Here is a 25,680-nt window from a genome sequence, read left to right as displayed (position 1 = left end):
GCTGCAATGTGAATCGTATGGTAGGAGCAGAGGTGGTGGACAAGAACTACAAAGAATATGCCTCCTTGTAGCAGGTGTCAGAACAGCATTTAACTAGTTAGAATGATAATCTGGTCAGTTTTTGCTTACGTAGAGAGCAAACCTGAAGCAAGAAGGCAGAATACGTTTAAGTGGAGAAAAACGTCCACGTACGGGGAGAAAAAGAAGCAGGCGGTTTGGGCTGCTCAAATGCTCCTGAACAACATAGGATATGAATGCGGCATGAACTGGACTGGCATGAAGTGTATTTGCCCTGCTCCCGTTATAAAGTCAATGTATGCAAGTCTACTCTCGAAACGCTCTCCGATTTCATATGCCGGCTTATTCCAGCAGCTGCCCTTTTTCCTCGTGTTCTGTATACGGGCTGCAGGGGTCTGCGGTTTTAAGCAGCAGACAAATCCTGAGCCCAAAACATGCAATGGCTGCTTGTGGTGAACAAGAAAACATGGTAAAGACTTCTATTTAGATTTTAATATGGCTTCTGTTTTCCATGACGACCTTTGTGCGAGAGTGATATACATGGTTGTATGGAGAATGGAGTATGTCAGTGCATAGATGTTCATTTTTTTGTTCCTTTTCCCCCATTTAAGGTATGTAAGGTGAAAGAATTGTGGGTTAAAAAAAAGGTACGCCAATGTATGCAATGGCACAGGGTATTCCAGAGAATATCAAGTTCTGACTACCTTAATTCAGAAGGAGCAAAAAAGGTACTTGTGATATATCCCACATCTAACACACAGAAGGTTCAGGAGACAGCAGCTGAACCCCTGCAATACAATAGAAAATGGCAATAAGGTTCGTTTAAAGGGCTCGGTATTCAGCCCTGTCCTATTAAAATGAGGTTTTGTATCATGTGCAAAATTCAATTTAAGCAGCACCAGGGGATGACTATATATGCCTGGATTTTCTCAACAATGTTGGGTTCCTCAACCTTGGGTGTACAGAAAATTCAGCTATCAAAAAGATCCCGCCATGCTCAAAAGCAGCATCAGACTGATTAAACACACACATATACATACAAATATATAATCTGTTTTATAAGAGGAAAAGGGGATTGTACAGAGCATTGTTAGGTATATAGTGGAACTACAATGGATGTATTTAACAAGGGGATAAAGATCTGGTTGGTAAATCCATTGGCAATAAATAGTTGCAATTATTGAAGCCTTAATGAAAGTAAGGCATGCTGCTTTAACATACGGAGCTTACAGCGATCAAGCAGAAGCGCAGCCTTCTTGTGCACGGCAGACATGTCTGGTTTGGGGTATTTAATCAGTCAACAGGCAAGCGCGTAATGCAAAAGAATGGACAACGTTAGCAACATACATCCGACGCGGTTAACAGAGGATATCTTGCTCGGCAAAATCCATTTACTAACTTACCAGAAAATGATATTAAGAAATTCTATCCATCTATGCAGTTTCAAAAACAAAAGCTCAATCATATAAAGTTAATAAAAAATAAAGTTAATGGAGAGAAGAATTCAGTTTATTTTTTATCCAATCAATTACAAGTGCAATATTGTTCATGTTTGTAGGCAGTTCACACATGAGGTTATACTTTCTGCCGGAATAAAAGTAAAGCCATGGGGGGGGGCAAAGTTTTAAAAATAGAGCCGCTTCATCTTGGTGAAGGTCATGGGGTAACATTCCTTTGAAACATAATTTAGAGGTTAACACATCTTTCATGTATCATCAATCGTAAGCATGTGGCACTTGGACAATCATCATTGCACAGAAAAACTAACAGTCATGCGAGGGCACGGCAAAAATTGGAAACAAGGCAAATTTTTCACCACACAAAGCAGTGAGAAAAAGGAGGAGGCACTCCACAGGGACATGACATCTAATAAACTCCACGTCATACAACTCCAGGAACAAATACTTGCAAAAAAAAAGAAAGAAAAAAAGATTTCTAGGTTAAAACATGTGATTTAGTGATATTTGGTAGCTGGTTGCTCTTAAGTACTGGGGGGGTAATGCTCAAATACAGCACTGTGGGTTTCAAATAGAATGAAATGCATATGGCAGGGGTCAAAAAAAAAAAAGGGGTAAATTGTGTTAATCCACAGTGTCTGTATGATTTATGGTAGAAAATACAAGGATTCTGTTCTAGAAATATCCTACCAGATACGGCATCAATGCTCCTCCTCAGCCAGTTTATTTCTCCGCATTAATGGCATTGTCTCACCGCAAATGACTTGTGTACAAGTTCACAATTATTCTTAAAAAGATTAAATGTTCAACCTACAGGCTCCTCAAGCAAGTACAAGGTTATATCGGCCTGTACAGCACTGGTAAGTGCCAGAGAAAAATAGTAACCGTTATAAGGGTTTTCACCTGAACTGAAAGCAATCCGCTGCCAGAGAATAAAAATGATATGTGCAAGTGAACAGGGCTTTCCACCGATTTAAAGTGCCCAGAGAAATTACTCTCCCAAATAAGATTTAAAGGAAAAACCGCAATGCCAGTTACCACAGTCATAAGAAACGTGTGGTTTAAACACAATATGTAAAGCCCATGAAAGTCAGGACAATTATGTCCAGAAAAAAGGGAAAGAAACCACTGCATTTTAAGAAAGAAAGGAAGAAAAAAAAAAAGAATATATTATAAATGTACAAGCATTTAATGAAAATCGCATCAGGTGTGTACTTGCTGCACCACGCTGCAACAGGGCTTTACGAAAGGAGTGTCGAGAACAATTCTCCAGATCGAAAGAATTCATCAGAAGCATAAAAAAGCCACAACTACCAGGAACCGCCCCTCCTTAATGGCTCAAAGGAGTTAGACTGGACAAGCTGAGATGGGTCACAGGACATGGCCAACAAGGAAGAACCGGCAAGAACACAGATGTCTGAGAGTGCGAAGTCCTTCACAGCCTTCCCCTGTGAGCGGGCAAAAAAAGAAAGAATAAATACAATCCATTTGCAGTGTACACATCCACATCTAGCAGTGGCCATCAAGAACACTACCAAAGGCTTAGTAGCCATACTTTATATGCCCCAGCATGCCTGTGCAAATGAATGCTATGCATAGGGGCCCATGTCCACGACTTTGAGAATGATTAAGTCACAGAGAAACCTGCCAAATTAAGGCTTGAGGACTTGCTACCCACACATTCATATTGTCACTGAATTTCACATTCTAGAATTGTCTAGTGGTGCCAAGTAACACCCTAAACAGTTGGTGAGAAACATGCTGCAAACAATTTATATCATCTCTACAAAGCCACCGAGCTGGAAGACAATCTATAACGTGAACATAATATTACAGTGCTGTAGGATTTGGAAGCACGCTTACCCTTTCGTATTCGGTAGCGCACAAAGACAGATGACTTGGAAAGCTTATATCAAACCACGATGTTTACGCTTAAACTGGCGATTTTTTATATAAACGTATTCTATAGTGCGTGCAAACAAAGCAATAAATGGGGTAAAGAAATATATCTAACTAATTAAGCGGTGTAAGTAAGAGCGTCTCAAAGAAGTGTAAAGTAAATCATTACCTGTGATTAGATTATGGTCAGTACCCAGGCTGGAATCTAGCAGTTTCCTCGAAAATTAGCTCTTTCAGAGTCTCCTTGGGCAAATCGTCCAGCTCCATTTCAAATTTAAAGGGAGCTTCGGCTACAGGCTTAAATTACAAAGAATTTATTTTAGTATAGTAACCAGTTTAGATTAAATTAAAAAAAAAAAGTCAGAAAGGACAACACACCATTATTGCATACATGAGAAAGCTTTGTAGTGGATATGCGATGTTGCCTAACATTAAATACATGTGACCTGAACAATCATGCCCTAATAAAGTTTTGCATTTCGTGTATCCATGTTTCCCCTGGATACATCTGCCACAAGCTAAATTTCATTATGTACTCCATATGCCCATCCGGGAAAAAAAAAAGAAAAAAAAAAAGAAAAGGAGCAAATTGCAAAATGCTCCCATGAATGTCAATACAAAATGAAAATTCACCTCATCACTTGGGTCATAATACTGCTCCAGGTAGGGATGGGCCAGCGCTGCCTCTACTTCAATTCGTTTGTGGGGATTGAAGGTCAACATTTTATCCAACAAATCAAGAGCTGAAAATGAAGACAGATAGTGAAACATTAGTTTCATTCAAGCAGACATGTAAAAATAGATTAGTGTAAACATGTGACAGTCTGTCAGATATAAGCATAACAAAAAAAGCCTCTTCCATTTTATATTTCTTAACCCCTTAAGGACAATAGGGGTTTTTACTCGTAGTATATTGTGGGACAATGGCTCTTTTAACGTTTTTCAGTGTTACTGTTTAGCTGTGATTTTCTTCTCTCTCATTTCATGCTCCCACACATATTATATATTGTTTTTTTCAGGACAAACAGGGCTTTCTTTAGATACCATTAATTTTATCATATCATCTAATTTACTATAAAAAAATGATAAAATATGGGGATTTTTTGTTAAAAAATTACTTTTTCTCACTTTTTAAACAGAAAACTTTTACTCATCTGCAAAAACGAATGAAAAAACCTGCTAAATAGATTCTACTATTTGTCCTGAGTTTAGAAATACCCAATGTTTTTATGTTTTTTTGCTTTTTTCTGCACGTTATGGGGCAATAAGTACAGGTAGCGTTTTGCCATTTCAAAACCTTTTTTTCCAAATCTGGTAATTCTTCCCCCCATGTGCCATTTCAGGTATCTTTGAAGCCGGCCAATGAAATTTACCCCATCAAATCATATATTTTTAAAAACTAGACACCCCAAGGTATTTGAAATGCTGGTATTTTAACCCTTTCAATGCACTAATTTTACCACTACCCTTTGTGAAACTTTATGGTAGTAATTCTTTTTGTATTTTTTTCACACATGTTGTATAAATTTATCGCTCCTGGTGTATGTCCGTGTCACACAACACCCCAATATGTGTTCAGTAACATCTCCTGAGCGCAGCGATACCCCACATGCATGGGTTTGTAGGGTTATTTGGGAGGTAAAAGGCCGCCTTTGTGAGGTGTGTATTTTTTTGCCATTTAGACATCTGCCCCATGTCCCATATTTGGGACATCTTTGAACCCGGCCAATTCAATTTACCCCATCAAATCATATATTTTTTAATACTAGACACCCTATGGGCATTTGTAATGCCAATATTTTAACTCTTTCCATAATGGAATTTTTGTAAAGATATTAGGACATATTTTGTAAAAATTTTAGGACTTGCTTATTAAAAACTTTTTTTTTTTTTTTGGTGACAGTGGGGATTTTTACATGTTACCATATTTTTGACATTTTTTTGAAACATTTTTTAAATGTTTTTTTTAATTTTTTTTTTTTTTTTTTTTTTTTTTTTTTACTAGTCACTCTCACTAGTGAGCTGGGCTCCATTGACCTTGCATGGTTGGATGCAGTACCTGCATTCAACCTGCAGGAGGAGCTCGAGAGTTCTCAAGAGGGTCTGGATAGACCCTCTATGAACTCATTTCTATTGTTAATGCCATCCTGTGAATGACGGCAACGTCATTTACAGGATGGCACTTGTGGTTGCTCCTCGGAGCAATCACAAGGCGATCGGGGGTCGGGGGGTAGTGTTGCTGACATGCCTCGATATCGAGGCATGTCAGTAACACCATTTATGCTTAGGAAGCGATTCATATCGCTTCCTAAGCAGTTTTAGCCGGGCGCCGCCGCGATCTTTGATGATCGGTGCGGCGGCGGCCATTTTTCTTCCGGGGAGGGCTGCCGAGGGCTGCCCTCCCCGGATCCACGGTCAGCCTCACTTGTGAGGCTTCCGTGGATGCTGCAAAGCCGCCGATCGCGGCGAAAACGCCGCGATCGCGGCGCAAACGCCGCGATCGCGGCGCTGCAGCTATTTAACGGCAGCCCGTACATGTACGGGCATTGTCGTTAACCCGTTGCACGGCAACCCCGTACATGTACGGGGATTGTCGTTAAGGGGTTAAGAAATATCCCATATCTAGCCAAGCGTACAGAGATGAACCGTGCATTACCTTTGGGGTCTGCATTTGGGAACAGTCTATTCCATGGCACTTTATTTTTGTGAGGGAGGGAAAGCAAGTAGTTTCTAGCTTTCAAATTGATTATACAGTTGAGGTCTTCTTGAGAAGGAGATCCAAGAATTCCTGAAAAGGAGAAGTAGAATACAAGGACATATAAATTAAATTTCCATTTGCAAAGAAAACAGTTTCTTCAAACAGGATTATTTTTTTTTTTTTTTTTTAAACTTACCAAGAATATGATTAAGCTGATCAAGGTAATGTTTCCCAGGGAATATGGGTCTATTGGAAAGCATCTCAGCCAGAATGCAGCCAACAGACCAGATATCGATGGACTTGGTATAACCCTAAAATGACAGACATTGCAGCAACTGAAAACAAACTCACCAAATGATGCGCCAGAGTAACGGATTCATTAAAAGATCAAGAATGAGCATTTGCACCCAAAATAAAAACCTTCAGTAGGTGGATGAAAGGCTTAAAAAGGTCATGTTATTTGGAAGTCAAAATAATTAATTTACAATCCGAAAGCAGCGTAGATGGTCGAGTGTTACTACCTTAGAATTCAACATGATCTCGGGAGCTCTGTACCAGCGAGTGGCAACATATTCCGTCAGAAAACCAGTGTGATCGTGATCAGGGTCTGCAACACGGGCTAGTCCAAAATCACAGATCTGTTCAAAAGGAAACACAGAATGGGGTGTTCAGATATTAGAAGTAATATGTATAAGCCTGAGAATAGGCAGAGCGCTAATGCACAGGATTTAAAACGGAGTTATTCCAGAATTCATACAAAGGAAGCATTTGGATTTTTTTTGATTATATGGTCTGCATATTCATCTAAAAGCGAGGTACGTGGTCCTAGAAAATATTCAATTAAAATAGATAAAAAGGGCAAGAGTTGCATTTGGTATGCGAGGTTCCCCAATGTTCAAACTTTTGAGTCAGATGAAAGACAAATGCCATTTAATGTCCTTTAATGGTTTCCTATAGAAAATGAACTTAAATGCCTTTCATTTAAAATAGTCTGTACGTCTAAAAGGTTATTTATTCAAATTAATTTAGCCAAAATGTTTTGTTTAATCACAGTTAGTAACAAGCCTATCTTATTAAATAGTTAGGCAGAAGCACATGTACCTTTACAGGGTCAGAAAATAAGTCCTTCTGTATCATTTACTTACCCACCACCTCAGATACCATTCCCTGCACATCCAGTTAAATAATTCTTACAATATCAAACCTGCTTTTAACATATACATAGGGCTGCAACAACTAATCGATAAAATCGATAATAATCGATAATGAAATTCGTTGGCAACGAATTTCATTATCGATTAGTTGAATCGATTATCATCGATTATAAAATGAGGGTTTTTTCAGAGCAAACGCTCTGAAAAATCCCCCTCATTATATAATCCGTTTAGTCTGACTCACCGTCTCACAGCAGCAGCTCCTACTTACTCCCCCTCCCTGTAATCACTGTGACAACTGGCCCCGCCCCTTCCTTCTCCAGGCCAGAACCACGTGGCTGTGACACTCATCTAACTGTAAGTATATGTGTATATATATATATATATATATATATATATATATATATATATATATATATATATATATATATAATGTGTATGTGTGTATATATATATGTGTGTGTATATATATATATATATATATATATATATATATATATATATATATATATATATATATATATATATATATATATATATATATATATGTATGTATGTAATATATATATATATACATATTTGGGCTACTGAAAGTTAAGGGAGGTGGGGGTTAATTTAGGGGCAGTTATGGTTAGTGGGGTGTTTAGGGTTAATTTAGGGGCAGTTATGGTTAATTGGGTGTTTAGGGTTAATTTAGGGGCAGTTATGTTAATAGGGTGTTTAGGGTTAATTTAGGAGCAGCTGTGGTTAATGGGGTGTTTGGGGTTAATTTGAGGCAGTTGTGGTTAATGGTGTGTTTAGGGTTAATTTAGGGGATGCTGTGGTTGATGGGGTCTTTAGGGTTAATTTAGGGGATGCTGTGGTTAAGGGGGTGTTAAGGGTTAATTTAGGGGCAGTTATGGTTAATGGGGAGTTTAGGGTTAATTTAGGGGAATCTAAATCCTGGGGGCAGTGAAGTGACATATCTGGGGGTATAAGGCATATACAGTATATAAGGCATATGTGGGGAGGGCAGTGTGGCATGTCTGGGGAGGACGGAGTGGTGTATCAGGGTGTATAAGGCATATCTGGGGGTAGAGAAGTGGCATGTCTGGGAGGCAGGGTGGCATGTCTGGGGAGGATGGAGTGGGGTATCAGGGGATATAAGGCGTATCAGGCACAGTGGCAGATGTGGGAGGCAGCGTGGAGTGGCAGATGTGGGAGGCAGCGTGGCATATGTGGGAGGCATTGTGGAGTGGCAGATGTGGGAGGCAGCATGGCGTGGCATATGTGGGGAGGGCAGGGTGGCATGTCTGGGGAGGATGGAGTGGTGTTTCAGGGGGTATAAGGCGTATCAGGCACAGTGGCATGTGGGGGGTAGAGTGGAGTGGCAGATGTGGGAGGCAGCGTGGAGTGGCAGATGTGGGAGGCAGCGTGGAGTGACAGATGTGGGAGGCAGCGTGGAGTGGCAGATGTGGGAGGCAGCGTGGAGTGGTATATGTGGGAGGCAGCGTGGAGTGGCAGATGTGGGAGGCAGCGTGGAGTGCTGTGGTAGGCAGCGTGGCATATGTGGGGGGGCAGCATGGCATGTCTGGGAGGCAGCGTAGCAAGCCTGGGCTCAAATGTGCATATATTGGGGGGCTGGTTGGGAAATAAAGACAAGAAATGTATTATCAAAGTTTTTTATTCTGCTGTTTGTATTTAACATCATTTGTTTAGTAAATTATTTTAAATAAATGAAAAATTTACATTCATTTTTTTTATCCGATTAATCGATTAATCGAAAAAATAATCGGCCAACTAATCGATTATTAAAATAATAGTTAGTTGCAGCCCTACATATACACCCCTTAACCAAAACGTTACATCATAACTAAACTTTGGCTCACAGGTAATCACAGGTCAGCAGATCGGAAGGAGGTAGAAATTAAAATAGGTTCCATCTGCAATTTTTTTTTTCTTGGCTTCAATGTGAGTATATACTTACTTTGAGATCACAAGTAGTGTTAAGCAGCAGGTTCGAAGGCTTCAGATCACGATGCAGAACATTGGCCGAGTGGATGTACTTTAATCCTCTCAGGATCTGGTACAGGAAATAACAGATGTGGTCGTTGCTAAGATGCTGTGTCTTTAGAAGCTTGTAAAGATCAGTCTCCATGAGGTCCTGCACAATATACCTAGAAACGTTTGAGTTAAGGAATTAACACTTAAGACGTATACACCATGTCATTGTGCACTGCACAGGTTTGCTCTCTCCAAGCCTCTCTTTAGGCATGAGTTGTTAAAACACATCTCAGAGATGTGTAGTAATATTCAGTTGTGTAATTTATAAAGCAAAGATTTGATCAATGTGGGGACATCAAACACAAAATGTTTGTGTACATTCTTATAGTCGGCAGGGGTTCCCACTTGTGGTAGCCAACGCAATAAAGTGTGCCTGTGTAGCATACAGTGTTTAACCAACACGGCTCGTCAATTGGAGATTACGGATGCCACCGGAACACGCAGAGAGCTGAAGAATTCTGACAGACATTTAACAGGTAGGAAAACAATCACAACGTAAAACCTGTGCCTTTATTTATTACTCATGAATGCAAAAGCAGTTTGTGGGACACTTCATATTTGCTTTTCAAAAGCTTTCTTCCCTGCAGTCCCTGGTATATCTAGTAGATAGGGCAGGACTGAGGCATCTTTCAGCTCAGGGTGGCAGAAACGACAAGTCAAGCGGGACCGAATACCAGAGGGCCAAGACTTGCCCGTTGCAGAATACGCTAGGCTGAAGGCTGTAACAATCCAGTTAGCAATATAGCGTTCGGAAACACTTAAGCACTTGTTCGTGCCAGAAGAAGCCAAAAGCAGGTGGATAGTCCTTAATGGATGAGGCCTGTAACTCACTTATGTATCTAGCGGAGGTGATACTGTATTCAGAGACAGACAGAGACACTGACTGAAAAGCCTGAAAAGTTCTGACTTGAGCATTGCATCTGGAGGCCATTAAGTTGATCCCTGGAAGTACGCCTTTTTGGATTATAAAGCTGAAGACCTCCAGATTCAGAGAACAAGTGCCAAGACTGGAGCTCGGAGCGTTCAGGGAACCATTGACATGGACCGAGGTCAACGCGATGGAATGCGTTTCTGCCCAAAGGAACAGTCAGACTACGACATCAACATCCAGGATTGCTCTATATTTCTCCAAATGTGCCAAGATGTTGTTGCCTGTCAACCCGGCCCCCCAATGGTGAAGAGCATTCTCCACCGCCTAAATTTCTAGACAGCCGAAATGAGGAGGATCAGCACAAACTTGTCTTGGAAAGTGGCTCCTCAACCCTCAAGACTTCGGTAGTCAGGATCTCTGTCTGGAATGGACCACTTTCTTCCTACTGATAAAGTGTCTGTATCCACCAGGTAAGAGAAGCTCGGACACAAGGAGGAAGGGCAATGAGATTGCAGAATGTAATTCTGTAGGAGTTCTCAAGTGGGCCAGAGCCCATGGGAACTGGGTACTTGCAGATGATATTTTGCCAAAGACATACAAGTCAGTATGGAGGTCTTTCGAGAAGAATCAGCAGCAACTGAATGCTTTCTATCTTGGAGACGGGAAGAAAGACTTTTCCTAGACAGCTATCCAGCTGAAGGCCCAGGAACGTAGCGCTTGCTGAGAAGCTAATTTATGACCCATCGCAGCTTTAGCAGGGGGTGTTGATCACCACAGAAAAAATGGGAGATGACATGAGGCCAAATTTAAGAGCCTGAAACTGAAAATGATAAGTCTCTACTGCCCAACGAATTGCTATACAAAGAAACCTTTGATGAGACGGGTTGATAAGAACATGAAAATAGGTATCTTTTAGGTCTATGGAGACCATGCAAGTCGTTAATGCTTAAAGTATCAAGAGCAGACTTTATAGTTTCCATCCTGAATCTGAAATACCATGAGGCATGTTTGATTTTCATAAGAGCTTTCTTGGGTTTATCCTCCACAGAGTGTGCATGGGGGGGGGGCGTAATTTGAGGAGACAGAGCAATACAAAGGTTCAAGAACACCCCAAAGAAAATTCAATACACAAACAGAATACAACAGTACCCTTACCTATGGTAAGGCTACACAGAGCACCAAAACCGTGGCTTGGAACAAATCGAATCGCAACAGCCGGGAACTCCAGAGAGACTAAACAAAAGACCGATCGCTCACCAGCCCTCCCGCAACTCGGGTAAGCCGCTGGGCTGGTGGATCACCATCCCAGACAGCAGTAAAGGTGCAGAGGTTATCCCCCTACCTGGAGTAGGCAGGAGAAAAAAAAATAAATAATAAAAAAAAACCAAAACAAACAAAAAAAGTTATTCTAGAAGGGCTTTTATTTTTTTTTTATTATTATTTTTTTTTAGACTAAAGGTAATAAGGGTGAGCCGATCTACTAGTCACCAGGGACTGCAGGGAAATAAACTCAGCAAAGGAGACTGGAAACTATTAATACATTAAGTGATAACAATCCTGTTAGAAAACCATGTCAATGTTTTTTCACCACCTATTAAAGAAACTACAGGCTGACAGTTTAGGTCATCAAATGAAAAAGAAGTGGACTCACGTGAAGTAACTCTGGACAGGCACAAGAGGGTTTCAGGGTAAATAATAACGATAACTGCTAAGACACATACACGAGAATACTTGCAACCATACATGTGGACAAATCTTAAAACAAAAAAGGATACACATCTTTCATTTGCTCGATGGTTGGAGCCCGGATAATATCATTGATTCCAATAATATTCTCATGCTTAAAACGCAACAAGATTTTGATCTCTCTCAATGTTCTCTGGCAGTATGTTTGATGTTCAAAAGGGCTGATTTTCTTGATAGCAACTCGTACTTTGTTGACGTTGTCATAAGCAGAACTGAAAAGAAAAAAACAAAACAAGTATAACTTTTAGAGTTAGAGGTGGAGCTGCAGGGTGTTGCAGCAAGATGTTGATTTTCACAAAGTATATCGGAACCCCCCCTCCCCGTTTTGGCACCAAGATTGCTGTAAGATTGGGATACAGACATTCAATGTAATACGCCTACTGCCTTTCACCTCCAGCCAGTTGCAAGCCAAACAGTGACTGAGAACGGTAGATATACTTTGACGAGAACGCTACCTGCTACAAGAGATGTAGGACAAGTTCAAACACTGATCGCATAAGCGAAATATTTTCCACGAGTGAAAAAGGATGTCTACACAGAGTGCATGAAAGAAAAAAAAAACCTGTAAACAATGGTCATGTGATCAGGTTTCACATATACCTTTCAATAGCTAAATCACTTGAAAAGGCATTAAGTGGGAGAGCAGTATATATATTTTTGGTTATGCGTGAACCCCGTGCCCGCTCACCAGCCTGTAATTACACACATTGTATCCTGGGATTATGTCCTGCTGGCTGATGGGTGTTACAAACTTAGCTTACTTGGAATTATACAGATCAGCTGAAAACTTCAGATAATAACTTGGCTTGCCTATTGTACAGATGCACTTTCACACATTGCATTTTGTGGCTGGTGTAATTAGTGAGGCTGGTTGGCTGGGTCAAGGGGCAGGTTTCAGCAGAGGCACGGCCTAGCAGCTCATTTATTCACAATCCCTCCGTTAATTACATCTCTCCATATGATCATAATTTGTAACGCACATAGAACATTTCTTAGAAGCCCTCTTACGGATCATGCTATGAATAAATATGTATACAGTAGTTTCTTCAAGCTTTACTCTGTACTATGGGCTAGCGTGTGAATGCCGATCTTGACACTTCCTGTTCTTGAGAAAAGAATGCCACTTCCGGCCACAGAGCATCTTGTGCCAGACTTTCACGTAACATGCTATGCCTACCCAAACACAAAAGCGCTATTCCAAAAAAAAAAAGTATTGCGCTCAACAAGCCTAAACAATAAATCCATGACCTTCATTTAAGATGTATAATTTTGCCTTCGTGCGAGGATTGTTCATAACATTTCTGTACCAGCGATGCATTTATCTCCAGACATGCCCTTGATCCAAGTTACTATAACAACAAGGCAAGAGAACTGGCAGCCTCTTACAAACTACACACCAGCTTGAGTCCTGTGAAGATTAAGCATGACATTTTACTATATAAAATAAAAAATAAAGGACTGCAAGCAAGTCGGATACTGATAAGGTAGTTAACTGCTTGTATGCCGAGTGGCAACGCTAAATATATGTCGATTCCAATTACATCAACAGCCAGCCATGGAAAACTTAGCACGTCCCTGGACCATTTTCCAATGCGGTAGGAGACTGGGCACCATAGAGACGCAGAACTGAACTAGTACTAATTTAGATTTAGCTCAACAATCTAATTGGCCCCTTTATATCATTCCGGCATCGTCCTAATTAATGCCTCCTTCCTTGTGCTGATGCAAAGCTGGGACTCAGTTGCCAGAGAAACAAACGGCAAATTGCTAGTTAAATCCTTGTTTAGATACCACAAAGAAAAAATTAAGCAGATAGCAGGCAACCAAAAAATAGTAGCTAAAAGCAAGGCTTTTTAAATGGCATCAACACATCAGTCAACATGGAATACATGCTGTATAGTAGCAAGTGCTGTAGGGGCATCCCTGTGGCATTGTAGCCAAGGGGGGGGGGTGTAATATATATATATATATATATATATATATATATATACATACAATGTATTAAAAAGACAAGCTTTCGAGAGTTATCCTCCCTTCATCAGGTCTGAAGCAATACTAATCAACATGATAGAGGTTACAACTTAAAACAAGTGATGGTATAAGAGAAGGGGGGTGGTAGAGTGGGGTGTCGTAAATAATAGGTCTGGAGGTGAGAAATGCAGAGAGGTAGAGAGATAACCCAGGGACACCCCCCTACTCTTATACCATCACTTGTTTTAAGTTGTAACCTCTATCATGTTGATTAGTATTGCTTCAGACCTGATGAAGGGAGGATAACTCTCGAAAGCTTGTCTTTTTAATATTATGTTAGTCCTATAAAAAAAGGTATCGCCGCATACTCTGCAATACTCTATTTTTTGACATCGTGTCTACTGGACAAATCCAAAATAAAGAAGCAGAGGCTCAGCACTCAAATGATAAGGTGAGTTTATTTCACGCGTCGAAACGTTGCCTGTGTGAAATAAACTCACCTTATCATTTGACTGCTGAGCCTCTGCTTCTTTATTTTGGATTTATTGAGGGACTTGGTGGTACCCTGGCTCGTGCACCATTTCACTGCTGAGTGCTTCATTCCAACCTCTCTTTTTGTGTATACTGGACTAATACGGCTTCACCCTTTTACAATAATATATATATATATATATATATATATATATATATATATATATATATATATATATATATATATATATATATATATATATATATTACACACACACCTTCTAAAAAGCAAGAAGGATAACAATTGACTTAAAAACATTGTTTTTCATGGATCACCCCCACTAGTAAGACAAAAAAAAACAACAAAAAAAAACACAAGGCATTCTGAGTCCTGTTCCAAGCAAGCACCGAGCCACAAAGCACCCACTTGTCTCCGTGTTGAATGGTATGTAACAGTAATCAGAATGTCACTTCCAAATGATACATGTAACAACCATAGAGTAGTGTTTACAATCTAATGAACGCCAATGCTACCTGGTTTGTATATGATGGGAGCATCACTTGGATGATATATCTCTTAAATTATCCATTCACTTGCTTGACATTGCTAACAGAATTAGTGGAGGGTCAGAGATAACAAGCAAGATTCTCCATCACAATGCCTGAAAGTGTGTGTGTAATCATTGTAGGTTTACCTTACTGGTTAAAATGGACAATTTCACACACAGTAGTGTGTAATTTATTTTTATATTAAGTTTGGAAGTGGGTCTCCATGCAGGCCTTTTATATTCATTTAATTACAGGAAAGTGCTACAGTAGTTCTAACCATTAGGTTTTTTACACCAATATAACTTATGTGATCAACATCGTCTTTGAATAGGCATACAGTGCTTTAAAAAAAAAAAAAAAAAATCAAACAAAAAAAAGCCAAAACATTTTATGGCTCCTTAAGTAGTTCACTGCTGAAAATCCAAACAAAGCGGTCTGTTAAAACCGTAAGAAACATGCCAAGCAAAAGAGCTGTCTGAGAATTTTGAGACTTCGTTAAAAAGCTCAGTAGATAGGAAAATACATCAGTTATATCATTGAGTTTTCTGTGGAAAGGCATCTTTAGCCGAAGCGTTCCAATAAAAAGTCTTCTTCATGCAACACTACAACTTCTTCTGTCTTAGAACTCCCCTGATGGCACCATGGGGATAGCTACGATGAAACTCGCATAGGGTTAAATTATATTGGATTTAATCATTTGTTTATTCATCCCTTTTGATATACTAGGGTTCAGGTAGTGAAGAGGATATACACAGGCAAGTTGCAGATAGTGAATAGATACACAGGAGTCCCGAGGTTATAGGCCCTGTAGCTGCAGCGCGGCCGGGATAATTACCAACCGCCAGGGATAGAACAATGCCGTGTCCAGATGGAGGTTAATGAGGAACAAGTTGGTTTCTTTATGTGATTAAGTTGGTTTCTTTATGTGATGTATTGATCTCTATTTGAGCTGTATCTTAATGAAAGTTATGTTTTATCAGATACGGTTCTCTCTTTCCAAAGAGTTTAAATCTTCTATGCTAGCCCCAAAAAAAGTATCACCATTTGTTTTCTTAGGCCAATACAGAAAAATATTTTTTTTCCTATTGAGGAAAGGCCAAGACATACCTAAAATGAACACAAGTTAAGTCATGCAGGGTGATAAAGAGTAACAGAAGAACCAAGTAAGACCTTTGAACTCCTGCAGCCTCAGATACATGCTGGAACTTGCGAGACATCTCCTGCAGCTTGACCTTCAGCATTACGCTAAGCTGAGAAAACTAAGAAGGTACCATCCGGCCGTCCTGGTCAGACCTCACCAACACCACTGGGCACAGTTCTGGGGGCATCTCCAACAGATTACAGACATTTTACAGGATATTTAGGGATATGAGGAATGGCAAAAATTGAGACCTTAATATGTATTACTTGGAGCAGAGAGGATATGTTACAGAAGCTAAATACATAAACGGGTAAGAAGTTCACAAGGAAAGTTTATTTCTAAGAGTCTGAGTCCAAAACTAGATGTTTTGGGGCTTAGATGTAACGTAAGGAAGGTTTACTTCAGATAAATGCTGGTGGAACAGCCTGGCAGCAGAAGCAGCACAATGTTAATTTGCGTGTCAATGTAGGATAGTAATAAGACGACCACGAACATAAGACCATGGGCCAGTGACGAGCCTTAACAGAAAAAATAAGGAGACGACTCGATGGGCCAGATCATTTTAATCAAATCCTATGTTCCTAGACCGTGATCTCTACTTTGTGGAGAGGGTGTTAAGCTTCAGCTGTGGAGCTGCAGTATTAAAAAGGAAAGCGTCGCAAAGACAGCATTCTAGAGTTGTTTTATTTAAAACTTATCTGCGTCGTCTGTTTAGAGGAAGCCTGCGGGTTTAACCGTAAACGCACCTCTTCCCTCTAACAAAAGTCTCATACGCACTGCTAAACACGCGAGAGCCTCACAGGTACCCGGTAACATGGCTGCCGATAACCAGCTTCCCCAACACTGCAGGAACATTTTCTCTTGGGGACGGCACCCTACAATGCCACCACGCAAAAGATACATGGTTCATACTGAAAGGGTTACTATGCATTCATCATTGGCGAGGTTGTTTTGAATGGCAGGCTGTCCGTAAACTTGATGAGAATTACCGGAGCAGCAGAACTTCAAAGTCTTCTGCTGGGAAATAGCTGGATCCTCCGTCCTCCACGAATCATTTCACTACTAAATACAACAACACAAGTGAAACAGGTCTGCTCTGCCTCAAACCAAGCATTGAAATGACCGTCTAGTTATACCAAGTATCACGTTGCCAACCTGCCTGATTTTAAGTAGTAAAAACTATCCTGCAGCCTTAAACATTTAAAAAATAAAGGAAGGAAACCAGTGATGATAATTTATAATCAGAAGTTATTTCCACCCAGTGGGGATACTGGAGACAAGCAATAACCTTTTGTGGAAAAATAAAAACAAAACAGTTGAAAGATACACCCGTGTGTATTTTACTCACAAATAGGGCTGCTGTCTGTTCAGCAGTAGCTTTAAGTCACCTGCTACTTAAAGAGTAAACACAAAGCTATACTTAGTGTCTTCCGCAGAACGACCACAAAACATCAGAAATTGGAAGGAGGACCAAAATATCCCAGAGAACAATAAGCCAGCAGATTGTTTTACTATATAACCTCCCTGCAGAAACTTATACCCTAGATCTATTCCAATTCAGAACTATCTTAAAGAAATCTAAGTATATTCTGAATCAACCCTGAAAAAAAAAAAAAAAAATTATATAAAGTTTCTGAAGTATGCAAAAAAAAAAAAAAAAAAAAAAGTAAAAAATGTAAAACTGTATAGAAACATCCAAAGGCTGTGTCTACCTACGCAAGCCAAACACTGATGCCTGCAAAGCGTCCCACCAAAAATAGTCAGGGCAAAGCCAAAAAAACAATGACCAAAACAAGAAATATGTGAGTCTGCACGGGATCTCTGGCCAGGTGCCATGCCTTCATAGAGAAATCTCTGGAAGAGTTAACCGTGTCTTGGACACAAACGTTAATGTTTAACCTTGTCAGCACAGGTACAAAATATACAGCCGTGAAATCAGTTTGTTTGCATTGGCAGCAAACAAAAGATTGGAATAAGGTGCGGTTATTTAATCACTCGATGTGCCCCTTGAAGCATTTCACTTCTAGCTTCCACAACTGCCTGAAGTAACAACCAAGTGTTTCCCTCTACAACATATTCGTTCCATAGAAATGTTAGGTGCCGCTTCACCAGATTGCACGGCGGATCGCAGATTTCAAGCCCCAACTCCATTTATTTCCCGCACGCTGTCCGAGGCTTCTTTCCTTGCACTCAGCACTTGTGAACGAGCCAACACCTACTTTACTCAGCCCACAAACACTCTTGTAAATAACAAGAATTACAGAATTTAGCACAGCGTACAGATCAAAAACGGGATCACCAAATAAAACCCATTCGATCGCTGCATAGAATTAAGTAGATCTTGTCCAAGGTAAACCCCAACCTACAGAATCACACCGTGTCAATGTTATCTTGCAGATAAACTGGATTGGGGGGGGTGCAGAGGCCAAGGATTAGGAATTTACCACCGCATTCGCCTTCACTATTTCATTAAGGTAAAACCCCAGAGAGCTCCCGTTGCAAGACTAGCTTGACTGGTGCTATATAACGCATTGTTGAATCGGTACAATTTCCCGAGCCTCTGGTCGGCGTTGGCGAGTTATAATGAATAGAGCAGCCAGGGAGTTGAAATGATCACTCTCCGGCAAACCGACAATGCTTCCTTTTAGTGAATAAACCTCCAGGGGCACCATAACATGATGTATACTATGAGCCAAGCGAAGGCTAATATTTGCTCTAAAATGATAGTTGGTGAACATGACAACTTAATTATACCTGGAGAGAAAAAAAAAAAGTCAAAAGTTTGTAAAGGGATTTTTATATTCTCTTCGACTTCCCCTTTCTTCACCGGACAGCCCAGTATCTGTCAGGCACCCGTGCCAATGGCGCAGATGGGGTCTTGCCAGCAAAGTGCTTTTTGTTTTGGGAGAATACATATTCTATAGTGGGGGGTACAGTATACCCCCATCACTTTAAAATAAACAGAGGCTCCTGACATAATCTGTCTGCACGAGCCCTACTTACGACTGCTGTAACAGAGTTACGGGACGATGGCAGTGAAACCGCAACACACAAACCCAATGATAAAGTTTGCAGCAGATAGACGCTTGGAACGTGGGTAGCTCCCTGAGAATTACTAAACCTCAATATCTCGTGTGTTGCAAAAATAACGCTAATGTGCTGCTGGCTGAGATGATCATGTATGCATTTACCCTGAAGTAGCCATCATAGCCTCTCACAAATACAGCAACAGACTTATTTGAGGGCGTAAACAAACAAGATAAGCAAGTGCAATTTAAGAAATACAGTGGCTTTGATGCAGGAAATAAAAAGGCCGGGACAAGGAAGATATTGAAATGCTTTGTAGATCACAAATCTAAATCCTTGCACACAGATTGATTCATAGCACTTAAAGGAAGTCTGATGTCCCAGACACCCCTACAGTGGAAGAATGCACACTAAACTACTTAGTACTTTAATAGGCCTTACCTTACAAAAACTTCTGCCGTGAACTGAAATTTCTTACAACTCATTACTGCCACAGCCTGATTGACAGCATAAGCAGCCACGTGCACACTGGGGTCTACACAACGCCCCCCAGCGTTCAGCAGGGGCAGTGCTGGATCCCACTGGAGGCGAGTATAACCTACATTCAGCAGAATGTATCTACCTGGGTAATTTAGCTGGGGGGGGGCAAATACATGGGACAATTCTGCATCCAATCAATGTTAGATTTCCAGTTATAAATGAAGCTAATTCTTTTATAGCTTTATTCAGCATAAACAGTTGAATAAACCCGATCCATCATTTTTGGGCATCTCTGTACACAATATATTCTAGATTTCCAGATCCACCGTTTACAGCACACACTAAACGATCACTGACTGCAGAGAGTGTTTTTCTTAAGCTGTATTTTTGTTGGGTTTGTGGAATGCAGATTCATGTCTTCACTGGTTAGGTTGCAAGTCACTCGGCTGTAAGTCCTCCTCCTGTATACATTTTGTGGCTTCTGTTAAGATTCGGTCTCGTTTTTGGCATTTTCCTTTAGTTTTTAACTTTTCGAAACAAGCATCACTGATAAAGGGCATATAAAGCACAATCGCATCTTAAGTGAGGATACAGTGTGTGATATATTATGCTTAATTTTGAAGTGCTACTGGTTGCTGAAATCAAACATGTCAGAGTGTGTCTGGCGTTTGCCATTTTTCTCCTGGTTTAAGGCGATTTGTGTGCTGCGCTGGAATGCGGTACACACCCATTCATACAGTTCCATCAGACCAAGTGCATTCTTTGCTTGGGTTGTGCTTTTATTCCTGGCAATTATTTTATATATCTTATCGTGGCACACAGGGCCAGGCTAGGACTCAAGTCAGGCTCCAGGCATTTTGAAGTAAAGCCTCCCGTTTTAACCCTTTAAGGACCAGGTTGTGATGTTTGGTCTCTCGTCCCTAATTTCCAAGTTTCTCGTTTACGGTTCCTACACAGTATGCGCTTGTTTCAGGGCTTTAGTTTGAAATCACATTTATACGCATAGTATCAGCAATCAAATACTAAAGACTCAAATATTGGGGGACAAAAACAGCTTGTTGTAGATTTGCTTAATATGTGTTCCACACCGTAGATACCAAAGCAACATCCCCACACTTTATACTAAATACTATGTTTTAAAAGGCCCAAAATACTCCCCACTAAACAACTCTTATGATTTTATTAAGAGGGACAGAAGGTGCTTGGTAATTGTTTCTTTTCATTTTTTAAAACATGACTGGAATCCCCCTTGGGGGATCTCTCTAATAACTAAAGAGGTTCCTTTAAATATTAAATTATTTTTTTACTTTTTTTCTTCTTTGTTGGAGACTAGCGCTGTTCTTGCAAGCTTACAATCTACTGGATGGTTGGGGGGGGGATAAGACAGTAGGTCCCCGTTTGGCACATACTGTGAGAAGAGACTGGGGTTTATTCCCAGATTACACTACCTTCCAGATGACCTTATGTGTTTTCATTGGCCGCTTCTGATGCTGCCTGGCACCTCCACATTCCCCGTGAGCATGTAAATAATTGAATAAAGGTTTCCCAGAAGCACCATTTAAACGAGTGCTAGGCCATTTCACAAATCTGCTCTCCGATTTGAGTAGTCAAGAGCCTTGAACGGTACAGGTTTTGACTTGTACACAACGGTATTTGTAAAGTGCTTGTGGGCAGGGTTGGAGGAATCTCTCTTCACAGAATTAAAGAAGAGTTGGTAGTCAGGAATAAAAGTTACTTGTCCAGCCAGCTGTACTGACCCAGAAATGTTTCACGCTGCCAACTTTCCTTTCCAGTGGAATAAATTACTATGTATAGATCGATCCATAGAGCTCTAGAGGCACAGGTGACCACCCACAAAACAGAGGTTAGCTTGGACAAACAGCGAATGGGAGCTTTTACCATCTTTATTGCTCTATACTACCTTGAAGCACATTTAATAGTTCAGTTGAAAAGCATGCTTTTTGTACATGAAACCAAATACAAAGGGAGCTCTTAAGCTGATGTTATGGCACAAGAAAGGGACCTGATTTGCCATTATTACTCCCAATCAAGGTTTTACCCAGTATAGTAACCCTCTAGATTAATAGTGTTAATGTAACCTGTTGAGTGCCAGAATCATAGCCATATTATAGGGTGATGCACTGTGCATAAAGCACAAGTGTATTAACGAAAAGGAAGCATTTATTACATACTGAAGCTGAAAAGGAAAAAAAAAAAACTGGTACAATTCAAAAGGAATTCTGACTGCAGCTTTACAAAAGGCAAATTAATTATGCATCTCAGAATTACATTTAAATGTAGTGCGACTTAACAGTACACCAACTCTTGGATATCTGTAATTTTGTATTCTCCGGATCGTGTACATGCATATCGCCATGTATGTTTATATATTTCTTAGTTCCAACTAGAGGACTGCATTGGGAGGCAGGTCCTGCGGGACCCGCCAAAAAACTTGTGGGCGCGGGCGGTCTTGCTGATGTTGCAGGCGGGAGGTCAGGCATTGTACCTGCGGGTCCCGGTAATCCCGCGCAGTCCCATAAGGCTGCCTTCGCGCTGCTCCCTTACAGCGTCTCTTCTCTTGCTCCACCCAGGACTGCGCAGGAAATCTGCAGTTCAGGTAAGGAGGTGGGCGGGATTGGGCACAAATGTAGTGGGAGCGGGATTAAAACAGCAGTCCCGCGCAGGGCTCTAGTCCCAACCACTACGTTTTTAGCAGCAGGTAAAGTTTATTAATGACACAGCTAGTTGAATACATGTCGGATTATTTGTCAAAAAACCCTGGCTATGAGTATAATATCTAACAGCACCATTACGTTTTAGTGACTGACAAATCTCAATACAGCCCCGACTTATGTAAGTGGATTGTGCAGAAAATCTATGTGTAAGTCAAGTATTGTGAGCCACGGCACGCCCACAGGGACAGCCATTCCCCCAATCAGTAGAGAGGGCTTGTGCAGAGGCCCCGCCCTTTCGTGGAAGCCTGGACAATGGACCGGACACAGCAGGGAGAACAAGATGAAGAAAAAATACAGAAAAACAAGAAGATGGAGTGGAGCTGTGGAAAAGGAGAGAGGGACATGGAAGTGGTCAGTGGAGAAGGTAGGGAGACATTGAGAGAGCGAGTATAAGAGCGTGAATGAGGGGGAGTTACAACAAATTTCATTTAAGAAAATTCTTGTCCGTATCTATGTATGTAGGAGCTATACAAGTCAAGGTCAGTCTTTATTTGATAGAAATATAAGCATATCAATAAACGTCACTACAATCCTATTTCCATTTAAACATGAGAAAAGGTTCTTAGACACAAGGCTGTGTCACCTTGCACAGGCCTCCAGGCAACCCTGCAGAATCCCCATTATCCATTTGCCCCTAGCGCCGCTTCCCAGTTACCTGCGGGCAGATGTGTTTTGCCAAATGCATATACACACACACACACAATATACTTACAACTAGTCAGCTTTAGCACGGGACTAGAGAATGCTGCAGGCAAGGGTCTGCCCAGATCCCCATACTTGGAAAGGGCTCCCACTGATTTCAATGGGAGCCCTTTGTTGCCAGTTATTGGCTGCTTCAAGCAGCCAATCAGTGGCAAGAAAAATCAGTCCACAGAGGCAGACGGTCACGTGCAGAGCTACAGATTCTAGCTCCAATTTTAATATGAAAAAAAAAATGAATATGCATTGTTTTTGGTTGGGACACTGAAGTATCCCTCGTAAGGCTTTAAATGTGTAGACGAAATAAAGCTCGGTTCCTTCAAATACAAAGATCACAAACATGTATTTTAATAAGAGCCTTACAGTGAGGGGAGTGACCATTTGTGGGTTTATACAAAAGCAAGCATGGCACTGACCACAGATATTTTAAGGTTGGCATCCGACAGTGTGTGTGGCTTTAAAATGCAAGTGGGCCGCTAAGGAATGTGTCATACTCAGGAGTATCAAACTATTGTAAATAATCCCTCATCTGAAGAAAATATTCTAAAGATGATAAACTAGAGGGCAGGGCAAATGTCTATAAAGGGAATTACAATTTTAGGAACCACTCTGAATTTCTGTTTTCCCCTTGGAAGCGAGAGACACAAACACAGATGAGAACAAAAACAGGACTGCAATGAAATATAGAGCCAGCGCTCGGCCATTCTGGCCACCGGGCCGCTCAACAGTGAATACATATGCTGTATGCTGCAATATTTGTTCATATATCCACTGACGTGCTTACTACTCTATTAGCCTAAACACTCAGCTATGAGGCTCAACAAGCATCATGCCGTGCAATTGTTTTATCAGAAATGATGCTAGTTATGAGTTATAAAAGGAATTTGGGCTGCTAGCCAATATCAGCTGTACAAAACGTAAAACGAGCCTCTTAAGACGTACTATCATTTAAGCAAGTATACAATACACGCATTCAGTTGGATTAAATGTCTTCCTTAAAACTAATGTTTTTCATATACATCCCTGCAAAAAAAATCAGACATTAAATGAGCCTCTAATAAGCAATAAAAAACTACTTACTGTCTGTTGAGCATTTGTAACTTTTTTTTTACCGATGGGTATGTCAAGAATTAAGCTGTATACTACACTGGCACACACGCGATCCGCAAAACAACCGACAATGAGTCTGCAATAATCGCCGCAAGGGTGTTGCGTGCAGAACAATTACTAGATGCAGTTAGCACTTGGGCTACTCATTTTTTTACATACAAAAACAGCATTGCATATTTCAGATGCCGGTGGCAGGTTCAGCTTGCGTAATAGCAATCACTGGCATTAAAAAAAAATCAATGTCATAAATCATTTGATGGCTGTATGTTCAGCGGCACCTGCCAAGGGATTCAGGCCTTAAAACACCACAAGGCAGAAAAAAAAACCCCAGCAGAAGAAAAGTATTAAACTATTCCGAAATATATTACCACTCAATCATTTCACTATCTTTTGTGCAATTAGTTTCTCAAATCCCATTTAATAGAAGTAAAAAAAAAAAAAACTGTTGTAAATACACAGCAGGCACCTAAAAACTATACATTGGTCTGGGATTATTTACTAGGAGCATTTCCGGAATACATCTTTCAGAATTCGATGATCGAATCACGATGTCCATAGAACAGCTGGGACTAGGGATCAATAAACTCCATGTCAAGAAACTGAGGCAGCAGTGAGAATGCACAATCCAGCCCGGCAGAGGCATCCCTGTCACGGCACTCTTATGGTAGGAGTTATAGACAGCGGCGTTAACGAGGAAACGAGCACGATACCTATCCCGATTAGTCAATACCGACAGCAGCACGTTTAACACTAAAGATTTACAGCAACGTAGGAAAAACAAAAAAAAAGATTATAATGTGAGGAGCATAGCAGCCAATTAGAAATACATATATAGGAACACATACAATCACAGATATATGACATCTCACAGCATTCATCGACTCCCTGCTCCTAAACACGGGGGAGGGGACATGTCAGCCTGACAGAGTAGGCCGCACGGGAGAGGTTGCTGCAAATCCCGGGGCAGACACATCCCTGGCTGTTGCAGGGTGGGGAGAGGCCATAGGAGGGAGGGCAGGAAAGGAGTAACACTAGGGCGCTTAAGCTACTCACCACACCATGCCGTAGGCCCCCTCTCCAATATACGAGAGGTTGGTGTAACGCGGACCCACGTCAAAAGCCTGTCCACGAACCATCTCCGGTCCCCCTCCGGGATTAGACGAGGCCCCTGGAGCCGCCGCCATATTTCCTGCCGTGTAGGGAAATGTGTAAAGGGAACTGCTTCCTGCGCGAGCTGCTATGTCTCTGGCTTGCCGCCGAGGTGCGTATGGCCCTGCGAAGCGGTCGGAAAGATGAGGCGGCGCCCCAGGTACGCAGCTCTCGCTGGGTCTTCCTCACTCGGTAGATAACTGAGAGGCGCTGCCAGGCTAACGCCTTCCCGCCTGCTGGGTGTGGGAGGGGAGGGGCAGCGGGCGGGGCCTGAGGGTGGACGTCGGCAACTCCCGCACGCTTTGCTGCAGTGGGCGTGGTTTGCGCTGGTTTCATTTTTTTTAAATGAAGCAATCTTTATTTTCAACACAGTGTCTGTATATTTGGCTAGGATTTACAAAGGAAAATCCGGTTGGATGCGGCGTGAGCCAGGTTAACGCTACAAAAATGCCTTGTGCGATA

The 25,680-nt window shown here is 41.1% G+C and overlaps 2 protein-coding genes across 2 annotated transcripts in view; one reads left to right on the top strand and one right to left on the bottom strand.

The window, feature by feature from the left end:
- C1H22orf39 (chromosome 1 C22orf39 homolog) overlaps positions 1-25,680 on the top strand; it is a 255,521-nt gene that overhangs the window by 87,573 nt on the left and 142,268 nt on the right. The window lies entirely within an intron of this gene.
- On the bottom strand, positions 1,506-25,417 carry MAPK1 (mitogen-activated protein kinase 1). The gene is made up of 9 exons (XM_053470945.1): positions 25,123-25,417; positions 11,916-12,098; positions 9,193-9,382; positions 6,594-6,710; positions 6,269-6,383; positions 6,031-6,162; positions 4,008-4,117; positions 3,544-3,671; positions 1,506-2,923 (listed from the first exon to the last, which is right to left on the bottom strand). The coding sequence occupies exons 1-8, from the start codon at positions 25,251-25,253 to the stop codon at positions 3,561-3,563; spliced, it is 1,089 nt and encodes a 362-aa protein (XP_053326920.1). The 5' UTR covers positions 25,254-25,417; the 3' UTR covers positions 1,506-2,923; positions 3,544-3,560.

The sequence above is a fragment of the Spea bombifrons genome, chromosome 1 (genome assembly GCF_027358695.1).
Source record: "Spea bombifrons isolate aSpeBom1 chromosome 1, aSpeBom1.2.pri, whole genome shotgun sequence".
Classification (NCBI taxonomy): Eukaryota; Metazoa; Chordata; class Amphibia; order Anura; family Pelobatidae; genus Spea; species Spea bombifrons.
This window is presented reverse-complemented; position numbering and strand designations above follow the sequence as displayed.